The 14296-nt window shown below is 39.2% G+C and overlaps 1 protein-coding gene across 1 annotated transcript in view; it reads left to right on the top strand.

Annotated features, from left to right (window-relative positions):
• Positions 1-11678: 11678 nt before the first annotated feature.
• HMGCLL1 (3-hydroxy-3-methylglutaryl-CoA lyase like 1) overlaps positions 11679-14296 on the top strand; it is a 136805-nt gene continuing 134187 nt past the window's right edge. Inside the window, exon 1 of the mRNA XM_065056125.1 lies at positions 11679-12116. Coding sequence (XP_064912197.1) covers positions 12072-12116 — 45 coding nt within the window. The 5' untranslated portion in view covers positions 11679-12071. The remainder of the gene's footprint in view (positions 12117-14296) is intronic.

Raw genomic sequence — 14296 nt, 5'->3', positions numbered from 1 at the left:
AAAACTCAGCTAGAGATATCTCAGGTAAACACTGGCATTGGTGTCTTCAAACAAAAAGGATGCTCATTCCTTCCTCTGTTGTATATGCATCTGAAGGGTATTTGAAGGGTATCTGAAGAGACATCTGACTCACATGCCCTTTAAAACCCCATAACTCTTCATCCTGAGATGGTCTATTTAGGCTTTTAGGTAAATATGCATTTGTATTGAGTAATTGGGAATTGGTATCTTCAGGAGTGCACAGCTGTTTATTTGTATGTTGGCACCTGTAACACTATATAACAGTATTTAGTCTTTATGTTATGATAGGAGTGAAATGTCAGACCACTTGGGGCCTCATTTTATTAAATGCTATATACATGAGTTCTGTAAATTACATCTATGCTGTAGACACTGGAACTAAGACTTTAGGGACAACATAGAGAAATTGCACTTTTGGATCCCAATTCATCTATTTGTCTCCAAAAACCATGAAGTGGGTTTAGGACAATAACTCTGCCATAAACCTTGTCTGAGCAACTGTAGCAAGTTACAATCGGTGAGATCTTTAAAATAATGTCACATTGTTGAAAAAGTTTAACAGGGTGTTTAACTGGGATGTGGAGCTCAGAGAAATGTCAGAAAATTCAATTTTGAAATAATTTCTCTACCATTTAATGGGAAAATGTTAAATTGCTAACTGCTTTTTTTTTTTTTTATTTTTGGTCACTCTTCTTTTGAAACAATTTCGTTGTAAATTGACTTTGACTCAAAGATGGTTAAAAAAGGGTTTAGGCTTGTAATCATAAGATTCTGAATCGTTTCAGCAATAACCAAAGGATTTTAAACACCAGTAATTTAAAATTATGTTTTTCACAATCTCTACCAACTTTCCTGCTCACACATTCAGCTGTGCATAGGGAGAATCTGACATGTGGTGCCTGAATGACGAACAAGCCACATGTGAATTATACAGCATTATCTTTTACTATCTCATCTGCAGTCACAGAACTTGCAAACTGTGATTTACAATGTGTTACTGAATTCTTACTCACATGGCTTGAGCAAGAGCTTGATTAAAAACAAAAGAAAGCTAAACAAAAATCCAACAAAAAACAGTAAGAGAAAGTTTTCTTGCCATCTTAATTCAAATAAATCAGCACCAAACGTGGTACACGAGGGATTAGGAATCTCATGTGAATTAAATGGGTCTTTTGTGTTCTGTTTTCCATATTTACAACACATGACATAGGCACTTCTCCTGACTGTTATATATCCAGATAAATACTTTCTGTTCTGTTCCTGTAGTTTTTTTTCTGTTTCCAGATGGGTGCCATCAATTATTATTATGAATATGAATGAAGATATTTTCATTGCTTTAGCAGATGTTAATGCTTTACAAAAGAAGTATGTGTTGTTAGTACAACTTTGCAGGTACTGAAAGGTAGAGAGACTTGCCTAAGATAAAAGCAGATGAGAGGCAGTATAGGGGAGACAACCAGATCTCTAGTGTCCCCATGCTCTAGCCCATCCCATGCTGTTGTTGGTGTGATGCATACTCTCGACACTCCTGTCCCTGCAGTTCATGACTTTAATGAATGACGGGCAATCTTAGGGGTTACCAAGTACTTTTCTAGTTTCATGATTGTTTGTGGAAATCTGGGCAGTGACCGATAAAACTGGGTCATGTGCAGGGTGCAGACCACACCTTTCCTGAGTGGGGTGATTATGTTTTAAAGATACTTCTATGGAACCAACCAAGATGTACGTGAATCAGATCTTGGAGCACCTTTTCAACAGTGTCATAAATCTGCACCAGTAGAGTTGAAGGCAGTGACACATCCCTTGCTTTTCTTCCTTAGGTTTTCCCCCTGCTCTGTGGGAAGTTCAGCAATGCGTTAAGACTGAGACTGTGTTAACATCTGTGTAGCAGGGGATCTCAGGGCAGATGTTGGCCAGGGATATGAGAGCATCATATTTCCTAGGGAACAGCTCTCTAGGAGAGCAACATTGAAGCAAAGATGTAGGAGCAGGATCTCCTCTGTATAGCTTGTCCTGGTCTCTTCTGGGTCTCCAGCTGGCTTGTGAGCAAAAACATTTGTAAGAGTGAGAAAGCTCTTTAACTAAATTGTGAGAAGACTTGGAGGGGGCTCTTTCTGGCATCTCTGCCCCTCATAAGTCCTTCCACAATAGGGAAATACAGGCTTAAACCCAGAGCTACTCAATTGTACAGACACCAAAAGTTGGACAAGACATGATGGAGAAACATGGCATGTATATTGAACTCCCTAAACTGATGTAGCTGGAAGCAAAATTTTTCATGGCTGATTATTTTCTTGGTTGCTTAGCTGGCTCATATTAACTTGCCACAAGAAAGCATGTTCCCTTTTATTCAGGGCAATTATGCATCCACCACTGGGATTCCTTTTCAAAATCAGTGCTTCTCCTTTAACCTCTGCAGCAGCTCTTTTCAGCCTTCCCTGCATGTTATCTGTTTTATTATTCAAGACTAACAGCTCCCCTAGGGAATGCTCTTTCCTAGACTGTGCTGCAGAGATGTAACAAAGACAAGACCTGCCAAGTCAGTCACTTGTTTAATTAGGATGTGAATCCTGGAGAAATCTTTTTTGCTCACTTCTTCTTTCTTTTTCACATGCATTTGGGATTTTTCTTGCTTTCTATCTTGGTATGAATTCTTCTGGATAAAGATACTTGGGTAGGTGCATGGACTTCAACAAAACTTTCCTGTGAAAAGTATTTGCACATTTAGCAAGAAAAAAAAATCATAATTAGTTTCCTTTTTGAAAATGGAATTGATACACCCGGTAAAAAACTTCCATTCCCTTTATAAGGAAAGATTTTTTAGCAAACTACTGAGCCTGGTTACATTTCGTGTTTTGAAATCTATTAATTTAATCAAAATTAAGGAGTTACTAATTAGGAGGACCTACATTGCTTACCTCAGGACACATATCCAAGGACCAGATTTTTACTTTCAGATATATTGGTGTAAATACAAAAACTACCAAAATTAACAGTGCCCTTGAAATATTCATAAACATATTTCTGCTTCTTTTTTCTTGTCTGTATTGGACAGGGAGGTAATGAGAATGTTATTCATTCCAGAATACAACTAACTGCTTAATTCTCAAATTTCTTCTACTTATAACCAAGCCCTTATGCTTTTATTCTTTCCTCTCACCCATCTACAAGAAAAAATGGCTGAAGCTCATGACTCACAATTCTGGTGAAATAATTTCATGGTTTGGAATTGAACTGAATGCAGAAATTTCCAAACTTCAATTTGAAGTTTTTAAAAAAGGAAATGAAAACAGTTCTCAAAACGTTTAAAAAAAGATCATTGTTGATCTGCAGAGTCCACACCAGTGCTATGAAGTGACCACTGGGGCAGAGGAGTCCAGGCTGTGTCTATACGTTGCAGAAGCCTCGTCAGCTGGACAGGGGCCTTGCCACGGGCCACCCATGTACCTGGCCAAGGAGTCAGCAGCCCTGGGGACTGCGAGTTCCCACATTCATGAAAGGATCCTGGAAGCTGCAGAGTTCCCTTCTCTGACACCGTTCAGACACCAGGGCTGTCCAGGGGCTCTGCGTCTCTCTATCCAAGGTGGGCAAACAGGAGAGGTGTCTCACAGAATGACGCACAGTACAGCCTGCTGAAAATGCCTACATTTAATCAGACAAGTGCTTAAAGATATGCCTCTATTTCAACAACAGAAAAATATTAATTGTGAAATTCCCACACCGGCTAAAATTTCTCCTGACATTTCTGAGTGAAGCTTCATTGACATTTTCACAGAGGCTTGCTCATGTTTGGCAGGAAAGAATTTGACCTCTCTCTTCAGACATGTTACACCCCATTTCCACTGTCTGCCTCTAAGTTCTTTGCCATCCTCTTATTTTTTCACATGGTGTAAATACACACTGCAGTAGAAGCAGTAGTGTTCCTCCTGATTTACTCTAGAATAAATAAGTAGCATCACAAAATGCTTCCTACAAAGTTTCACTTTCACTCTTCTGAATCTTTTCCCTTAACCGACCTCTGCTGTTGAAAAAGCTATTAGAAATGAGCGAAACAGTAATTGTCAAGGCAGGAAGCAGGTGACATACATGTATTTAAATTATTTTAATTAAGTAACTAAATGTAATACACAGCTATTATATCCCACTCCTTACAGTTATTAGTCACAAGGCACTGCCCTGACTCGGAGCACTGTGGCCCGTCAGCCTTCCAGGAAAATGGTCTGCTTGAGTGTTCAAGAAATGTCAGGCTAATCAATCAGTTTCAGCTCACAAATGGTATTTATGCATTTTTTAAAACCAGATTGCTCCGCTAAACATTTACTCAATCCAGTAACATCCTTCAGAAGGGTACTGAATTGCAGTCAGGAGTGGTCACCTCTTTCATTAACATACCCGGATTGTTATGAGGACACGTGTCCCCAGCTGGATTTTCACTATGTACACTCTTTATATTCTAGATATTAAAAATAACACTATGGCTTTTCTTCCAATGAAAATAACTCTGTCAGAGAGCAAAACCCATCTGTGGTGTTTTCTGTTTACTGGTTCTGCCTTTTTCCTTACAATCTACTTTCCACGATTGACTAAAGCCTGCAGAATTCATCTCGTTCATCATATCAATTACTGTAATTAACTTTCCTGTGGACTACTCTAATTTCATGCATTTCTAACCACCTATTTGTTATGTGGGTAATTACTGCACTCATTTACATGCAACCAGATGTTTTGGTAATTATATTCTTGTTTGCTCATTTTCCTACCGACAGCAGCCTTTTTTCCTTCACAGTCACACTTTAACCTTTTTACATTGCAGAAAATTCAGTATTCTGTTCATGAAAAGTTGGGCAACTTCATTTTTTTCCCTTAAAAAGAGAAAAGGAAGTATTTCTAAGGCTACATGTGTGTGACACTGAACAGCAGCTCTACTGGAGCTAATCCTGCTCACGGGGCAGTGCAACCGTATTACTGCATAATTCCAGGTTGTTTGCAACACCAGCAGCATTTGAATCAGAACCTTTATGTTGACATCAAAGTACACTAAACAGTAGTTGATAATTTAAGGGTCACTGGAGTGAGCTGTATTGTCCCTGAAGTGAGCTGGTAATATCCAAACATTTTGAAAAACTTCGTGAATGGTAACTTGAAGTCTATGTTTTTCTCTGCATTTCCCCTTTGGTGTGAACAGTGTGAGCAAGCCAAAGCATGAAATCAAAGGGTCTTTCATTTCAGTGAGAACATTTCTATATGGTGTACTCAGCAAGATGATGAGCATCAACTCACATTGAAATCAAATTTCACTTTACACTTGGGGTTTCCTTTCTCTTGATTCTGACTTGTATGCTTTGGTTTCCTGTAGAGGCCCAGCTGCCTTAGACGTTCTGTTATAACAGCACCATCTTCTGACTAATGTCCTGTCAGGAGTGTTTTTATCTTTGATCCATAGCACCTCTGAGGGACCTACTTTTGTGAAGAGGTGACTGCTCCTCTGCTTCATGCATTGCTCTGAAGACACAGTGAAGTGATTAACTGTGCTAGATACTGAGAAGTACAGTAACCTGTGCAGAGCTGAGAATTCGTTAACTTTGGCAACCCGATATTGAAATGTGCACATATTTCCAATGAAAATGCTGAGAGAATTAAATGAAAATAGAAAAGGTTCTGCTGACATTTTTGATGCTGGCTAAGTTTTGCATGAGTAAGAGCCACCGACAGCACTTGTCTTATTAACCTTTTCTAAGGTCAAGATCGTATGCTAGATAGTTTGAAGAGTCTTCCACAGGATAAATACAGTCCAGCTAATAATGTTCTAAGCTTATTTAACCTTTTCTTTGTTATGCGCAAAGATGTCAACCTTCAAGTCAATAAAAATGGTTGGAGTTTTTTTCCTAGAGGAGTCCATTTAAGTAGTTTTCACATGATATCTACTTTAACTCTTGGCTATGTCCTAGTACACATGGGTCTTTGCTTCCCATTTTTGTCTGGACAGTAAAGAAAAAATAGTAGTGACTGGAAGCTGACTATCAAAACTATTCAGTCAATTAATTTTGGAAAGGCTGTGGATTGATATTTGAAGTCACATACCCAGTTCATTTCATGTAAATTATTCAAACTTAAGATACAGTTTCAAGGGCAAAAAACCAGAGTCATGTGCTTCATTTGTACAAGAGAAAGAGAAGGGGTCAGAAGGTCTGGATTGTTTCCCTGCTTCTGTCACTGATTCACTATTAAACTTTGGAAAACAAATATTCCATATCTATGTCATGCATTTATAAAGGATGAGTGGAATGAATTAGGTCTGTGAGACATTTTGACATTCAAATCTGTTGAGCAGAGCAGAAATACTGCTTTTTTGGCATTAGATGTTGTTGGTTTGTTTCTGAATTCAAGTCTACCCTATGCTTCTTTTTGTGATAGGCCAAAATTTTCAAAGATAGGTTTACTTTGTTCAGTTCTCATATGTAATACAATAACAACATTTATCAACATCGTAGGAGAATTCAGAGGATAAATACCTGAAAAATACTGAGGCACTCGGATACATCTGTAGTCATGTAAGTGCATATATGTTATTTGCATATCCATGCCATAGGATATATTTCCTCATTAGAAAACTGTACTTGTTACTCATCTGGGCTCTTCCTTTCCGCTTTTTTTCCCCAGTGTGCTCACTTGAATTCAAAGTAATACTTTGTTGCATCCTAAAGAACTCTTGTAGTCGTTACCAAACGAGGTTATTTGCTCAGGCTACCTATTTTTTTTGTGTTAATTCCTTTCAAGTGACTTTCTCCAGCATCTGAAACATTACTGTTCTTGTTCTCTGAATTTCCAACATAATTTGAAAAAGTCTGGGAAACATAACATGCAGAGCTGATGGCTTACTGAAACTGAGAGGAATTTTGTCTAATCAGTGACATATTGGGGTGATTCATTGCACTGCAGAACTCTTTAGAGACATGCACATGCTAATGCAAGGCATACTAGATAAGGGAAATAAATGCCTAAATATACACTGCAGTGGTGCTGATCTTTATTTCCCTGATGACACTGGTCTGTGAATGAATAAGCCAGACAGAAATACAGGTGATTATAGTAATATTCTTTACTGTATAGCTCCATTGGGGTATTTATTGAGCATCACTAGAAACTGAAGGGTTTGGGGCTTACGCACACTCAGTGCCATCTACAGTATTTCACTTTGGAAGTGTATCTCCAAAATCATGGTGAACTTACTGGTTCAAAATACTCACTGCTACCATTCCTTCATTTATCTAAAAAAAAAAAAAAAAAAAAAAAAAAAAAAAAAAAAAAAAAAAAGTTAGATGTAACTATGTAACTGTAGTGTCTAAGGAAACTTCCCGAGATTGGGAATGCCCCACTTCCTTGTTTGGGTGAGTGATAATTTACTGGATATATCCTTAAATAAGTCCTCGCCTAACCCAAGCGCATGTGAGTCCTTGCCTAACCCAGCTGAGTGATAGTTTACCCTGGAGTTAGAGGGCTCTGGTGTGTTTCTTTTGAGTGTGTGCATGCACACTGTGGATCCTCATTATTCTCATTTTGCTGCACCCCAATAATCTCCTCAACTAATATCTGAACCTTTATTTTATGTTGTTGGAGTGCTAACTAATTGTATAAACTCTGTTTTGGTCTGTTTATTGGCTGTGCTTTTCCGGCCAGAATAAAGTCTGGTTTGGAACTCGTTGTCTGCCTAAAACTGACTTTGGGGTGCCTCCGTGACAGGTAGACCACATCTAAAAGGTCATGAGAAAGAGGAGAACTATCTTAAAATAGCTTGGAGCAAGAAGACTATTTGATTAAACACTGGTGAAGTGATATCCCCAGATGGGTTTATCTCTTGTTTGAGTTTTCAGATATACATATTTGTTTCATCTCCTGCACAACAAAAGGTAGACTCAGAACATCCTGAGGGACCAAAAGCCCTTAAGGAAGATCAGACATGCCCTGAGAAACATTTTTGTCTTAATTTTCTTCTTAAGTTCCCAGCCTCTAACTCTGTTTACACTGGTGAACCATAATGTCTCTTAAATACATGTACATTAGGGAATCTACCATGCATGGACATCTAAGCACTTGAAATGCAACCTCACCACCATCAAGGCCTCTAGTCTGCACCCGTGTCTGTTGCACTAGCACACATTAGGAAATTTGCCTGTTGAACTGGCCATCAAAAATCACCACCTTCTACACTAGGGCCTTTTTGAACAGTTATTTGTCTGACCAGTGTCTTCTTGTTTCTTAGCACATTTCTCCTCACACTAGCTGTTAAGAGGCCAGCCTTGCAGCCAACCTTGTTCAGCTGCTTGCTTTTCATATGAATCTCTGTACCTTTTCTAATCACAGTTCTCCATGACCTGATCCACAAACCTGCCTCCCATTTTCTTCAAATTGCTACTCAAGCAAGCTTTGTAGAGATAAAGTAAAAACAGTGCATTGTGAGCAGTACAAAGTTCAAGAGAGGATGAAGATGAGAAAACGCAGCATCATCTCTTATCATATGCAGAGTGGCAATGCAGACATCCATTTCACTACAGTACCATCTGTTCTTCTAGATCAGTGTGTCATAAAATATCATGGAATATTTATGAAAACTTACTTCTGTATTTATGTCATATTAAGCCAAGAGATTTGGTACAAGTTCGAAGTCATGATAATTCTCCCTTTACCAATTTTACCCTTCCAGGAATGACCATTTGCTCTGCCATCTTTCATTTTCCTCTTCACACACTATTGTTGCAAAATGGTTTTAGGTATCTATTTGTTAGCATTTGTTCTCAGTGTTTGCATATCTGTGTGTTTTTACATGTGGTGTTTATTGTTCTAGTGCTATACTTGCATGTATAAATAAAGAAAATGTCTCTTGATAGGATGTAGATTGACCTTTGAAAAGCACATTAGCTTTTTTTCATTCGATCTATTTCAAACAAACAATGTGCTGTTGAGTGCAATTATTTGGTTTGTGGACTCAGTATACTACTGGAAAGGCCAGAACACAATGTGATGGTCTCAAGCTCTACATTTAGCTCTCATCTTTCTGAATTCCCTGGAAGACAGGTAAAGGTCAGATGGAAAAAGCCAGGTCTCCCTGGACAATGTATCTGTGCTTGGCTGATTTGTGGCTTCTCCCAGACAGCACAGTGTGTTCAAAGGTACAATTCTTCTCCCTGAAGGACTACACATGTAGCACAGGGTTTATATCTTCCCTGTTCTCCTTCAGACAAGTTTTGCTCTTATTTTGGGATTGCTGAGCACAGGCATTTGGTCCACATGTATCAGTTCCAATTCACATTGTCAAAAGGCAGCAGTGTCTTTGTATGAAAACAATAGTGTTTGGGTTGTATTTTGTTACTACCGGATACTATTTTACTTTGAGATGTCATGCATAAGATACAAAGCTTTGGTCCTTGGGCTATATCTGCATATTTTGCATTTTGGAGCAGCTTTATTATATTTGACTGCTATCATCCGGAGATTTGACACTCTTATCTCACAGCAGCAGTGAAAATTGAAGGTTTCCCATGTCATAGAATCACAGAATGTCCTGAGTTGGAAGGGACCCACAAGGATCATTGAGTCCAGCTCCTGTCCCTGCACATGACAATCCCACAGTTCACACCATGTGTCTGAGGATGTTGTCCAGTCTCTTCTTAAACACTGTCAGGTTTGGGGCCATGACACCTCCCTGGGGAGCCTGTCCCAGTGCTCCAGCACCCTCTGGGTGAAGAACCTTTTCCTAATGTCCAACCTAAACCTCCCCTGGCACATCTTCCTGCCATTCCCTTGGGTTCTGTCACTGGTCGCCAAAGAGAAGAGTTCAGTGCTTGCCTCTCCTCTTGTGAAGAAGCCGTAGACTGTGATGAGGTCTCCTCTTAATTTCCTCTTCTCCAGGCTGAACAAACCAAGTGGCTTTAGCTGATCCTCACACGGCTTCCCCTCCAAACCCTTCAACAACTTTGTAGCCCTCTTCTGGACACTGTCCCAAAACTTTGTATCTTTTTTATCCTGAGTTGCCCAGAACCGCACACAGTGCTCCAGGTGAGGCCGCACCAGTGCAGAGTAGAGTGGGACAATCACCTCCCTTGACAAGGAATGCTATCACGTCACAGCATACTATGACAACACTGTGCACACAGAAAGGAAACCTGGATAGGGAATTTATCCAACAACCAGAATATATCTCCATGACAAATAATGAAAGATGCAAAAAGCCAAGATTTTAATCCCCTGAGTAGTACTGGCAATCGAAAGCCTTTAATTTCTATGATTTCTAAATTCACTCTTGTTGTTTGATAAAAGGCTATGTAAGTTAAAAGTTTTACTAGGTGATGGAAATCTGATTAGAATCCCAGTATAAACTCTTTTCTCTCTTTGGGTCCCATTGATTTTTCTGTTTTACTGTTGTCAAAATAGATTTTGAGAAGGTAGAATCCCTCCTCTTATATTTTTCCACCTGATATTTAGAATTTTTCTCACTTCAAAAGGCTCAGACATCCACAGGAAGATATGATTAATAATAAATTACAATGCATGAAAATGGATAAACATATGATCCTCTATTGCCCTTTTGGCTACCACATTTGTGCTGTGACTTCTGTACCTGCATTTTGAACTTCTTCATGAAGTTCTGAAGAATACATAAAAGTATGGGAATGTCAAACTTGGCTGCCTCTGCTCATCAGGGACTTTGCCCAGGGAGGATCTCAGGAAGTGAGAGACATCTACTCAAGATTTGGGTGAAAGTGCCTTACAGACAATAAGACATTACAGATTGGGATTTTTATAATTTCTTTCTTATGAAGCAAGAAACAAGATTGTACAAGAGTAAGTTAGTAAAATAAATGCTATAATTTATATAATTAAAAAATGATTCATGGCAAGATCTTTTTTAGCAACTTCTTCTAGCACTACAGTAATGACAAATATCAGAAAAGACTACTCTGAGGAACTTGTGACAATCATAACCTGTCTTTCAAGACAGCCCTAGCTGAATATTACTTAGTACAATACTGCATTTGGAGTCAGGAGTCACCTGTAAAACACAGAAGATATTACAGCATTTACAATTATCCCTGAATGGTTTGGAAATACAGGGGCTAAGATTCTCAAAGATACTTCTGCATAATAGCGATACTCATCATATTTTCAAAAGTAGCTGTGATACCAGGATCTAGAAATCTCAGATTGATCTAGGACACCAAATGTTATTTAACTGCTAAAAAAACCCATCTTCATCCCAATGTATTTTCAGAAAAATGTCATCTTAGGCATCATTGAATCCTCAAGTTACCTAAAGTCCAATTTCTTCTGGTGAAGTTCCCTGAAAGTGCTTAAACACCTCCCCTTGAGAGCTCTAGGACTGGTTACACTTGCTTAGTAGCTAAATGTCTTACGCTTACAGCAAAGCCCAGGCAATCCCTACCTGTTTCCTTGGCTGGTTCAACGGGCTGGTGTGCAAACATAACCTGACATAACTATTGGGTACCAAGGTCCCTCTCTGTGCTGAGTCACTTCAACAGGCAAATCCAACAGAAAGTGGATGTGAAAAAAGGCAGTTGTTTCCTCAGCATGCTGACTGGGCTCAACATAATGCTGGTCAAATGCTCAAGTCAGTGCAGCAGAAAGAGCGAGAACAAAGGGCAGGCAGGACCATCAGCTGGTTCAGGTCGCTGTGGAAACCCAACATCAGAGCATGCTGGATTGAACCAAATAAAGAACACAGGAACAAAGATGTTGTCTCCGCAACAGTGGTTCCAAAGGTTCAGATTCTAGTCACTTAAACTGCAGAAGATTAGCACTTTTATTTTTTCATCTGTCCCTATTTGCTCATGAGAAGTTTAAGTTGGGCTCCCGTTTGCGGATCAAATCACCTGACTGCATCCCGTGAGCTACTGCACATCCAGAACTGTCTCTGTGGTAGCAGGTGACTCAAGAACTGAAGCAGACAGTGCCAGATCTTCCTCGGACTTAGCTGAGCATCTAGCCCAGCCTCCCCACCCTGTGAGAGTCTGGGCAGCCACCGTCATCTTCCACCCATGGACTATTCCTGCAGTTCCTCCTCGGCATCTCTGCTTTCCCAGGTACACAGCATATAACCTGTCATTCTCAGCTATATATGCCTTAACTAGGTATTGCAAGGTGGCTTTTGGTTATGAAGGATATTTTAGGATAAAGTGGTCTGACAGGATTGTTCTTCTTTCAGTAGCATACTTAAATCTTTGTGTAGGAGAGAAAATATGCTTATGATTATGATGGCCATTAGCTTAATGGCTGAAGAACTCATGTGGGAGATGTGGGCTGTAATCCCCTCAAGGTGCTCTGAACCCCAAGCCACCACATCTTGGTCTTTAATAGTCAGCTTTTTAGGTAAAAGGGAATGCTGACATCATTACCTTTTACCACCAATACTGCATTTCATGTCTAAGACTGCAAAAAAATTAGTTCACCAAAGAATTTGTGGCATGAATTCTAGCTGCATGGGGCCTTCCTCTCTGGCAAATCTTCCAAAACTGCTTTAGCAGTATCTGCTCATTAGCTTAGTCAATTCTTCATTCAGCTTCTGGACTCCAGAGGCAGCAACTTCATTTTTACTGAGCACTCTTGAGTCTGCTGAGATGTGTAAACCATCAAGGTTGTGGTGCTCAGCTTTCTGTTTACTGTATCCTATACAGCCCAGGGTCCTGACTGTAAAGCGGACTTACACTTTTAAGTCCCTTAGAAGCTTTTGAAAGTATCCTTGCTTGCCATATTAGTTGAAAAATATTTTATACAGAATGTGATACTCTCTGGTTGCTTCAGGATATGTAATCTGGACTCTGAACGCTGTGGTCACTATGAAGACTCCCATTCACAGACATTTTAAAGAGATGTAGACAAGAATGCTTACTGTATTTCTCTAATGAATGTAATGTGAGACCCTCACATAGTAGCAGATCTAATTTTCATTAGAGCCAGCTCACTATTTTGGAGGATCTCACTACAGAAAAGAAAGAAATTGGTTATACAACTGTATTTCAGTGAACAGCTTAAGAGTACAGTAGCTTTTTCTCCTTGACATGGATTGTTAGCTTTAGTTCTGTCTTATGATTGCCAGTTAAAATTTTGTTTTTCATGTGATGAAAGCATGTTTTTGTGGCTACACTGTTTGAGAATTTTTTATAACTAAAAAATAGTAAGACCACACACAACAGATGTGCAAACGCTCACAAAAACTTTTTCTATTTGCTTCATCTGTATCTTGGAAATATATCTCATGAAACAGGATGGCAGTTTTAGTCACCCTAACTATGTCTACTCTAACTTAAACAAGGGCAGGGGATGAGTTCATCTTTTTTCTGTGTCCATGCTGTTGTCCACCTCCAAACTGCTGGTTAATAATTTGCAATATTCTCTCTGGACATAGTTTTGGCTGATGCCAGATAGCACTTGTATCTAGGCTCACTTCAGTGATGCTATGGGCCACAAGACTGTTATGAACAGGCAGTATGGGTGAGACCATCTTGCGCAGGGAGTCTGGAGTGGTCTTGGCTCTGTGGACACACACCATGCCAAACCATTTGTCCTTCAAGCCACGTGGTGAGCCCTGGAGCATTTAATTCATTAGTATGGATGTAGTTTCTACTGAAAGAGGGAGACAGACCAACCTCCAGGATGAAAAGGAACATTCAGCAAGGGTGAGATCTTTGTTTCAGGCAAAGATGACTGGTCTGTCCAGATTTCTCAAATAGCAGAGTGCAGAAAGAATTCTCAAGTGAACATGGCCATTTGACAATAAACCATTTATTTTTTTTTCCCTTCAGATTTTTTTTATTTCACTCTGATGTTTTAAATCCAGAGAGCTGGGAGAGATGTCACTGTGAGGGGAAAAGGCTTGTGGTAGTGAAAGAAGGAGTAATGACTCAGGACTGTCCATGCTTCTTGCAGAGACCAGGGAAGACTGATGACAAAGTAAATAGCTGTAAAGGAAAGGAAACAGCCAACTGAATTAGGTAACTTTTCCCTCATTTAGAGTTGATCAACATTTTCTGTTTGAGCTCCACTGATTTCTGAATTAAAAGAAAAAATATATTTAAAAGATTAATTATTCAGACTGCTTAACATCATATTGCTTTTTCATTTTGAATTGTACGTCATATTAGATGAAATTTATATAATGTTTGATCTCAGAGGGTTTTTAAAAATTTTCTTTAATATGAGTTGACTCATTAATCTGGCTTTGAAGGCTTTTATATTCCTCCTTGGGCACACAACCTCATTTATT

The sequence above is a fragment of the Columba livia genome, chromosome 3, assembly GCF_036013475.1.
Source record: "Columba livia isolate bColLiv1 breed racing homer chromosome 3, bColLiv1.pat.W.v2, whole genome shotgun sequence".
Classification (NCBI taxonomy): domain Eukaryota; kingdom Metazoa; phylum Chordata; class Aves; order Columbiformes; family Columbidae; genus Columba; species Columba livia.
The sequence above is the reverse complement of the archived record's forward strand: the minus strand, read 5'-3'. Positions and strand labels throughout refer to the sequence as shown.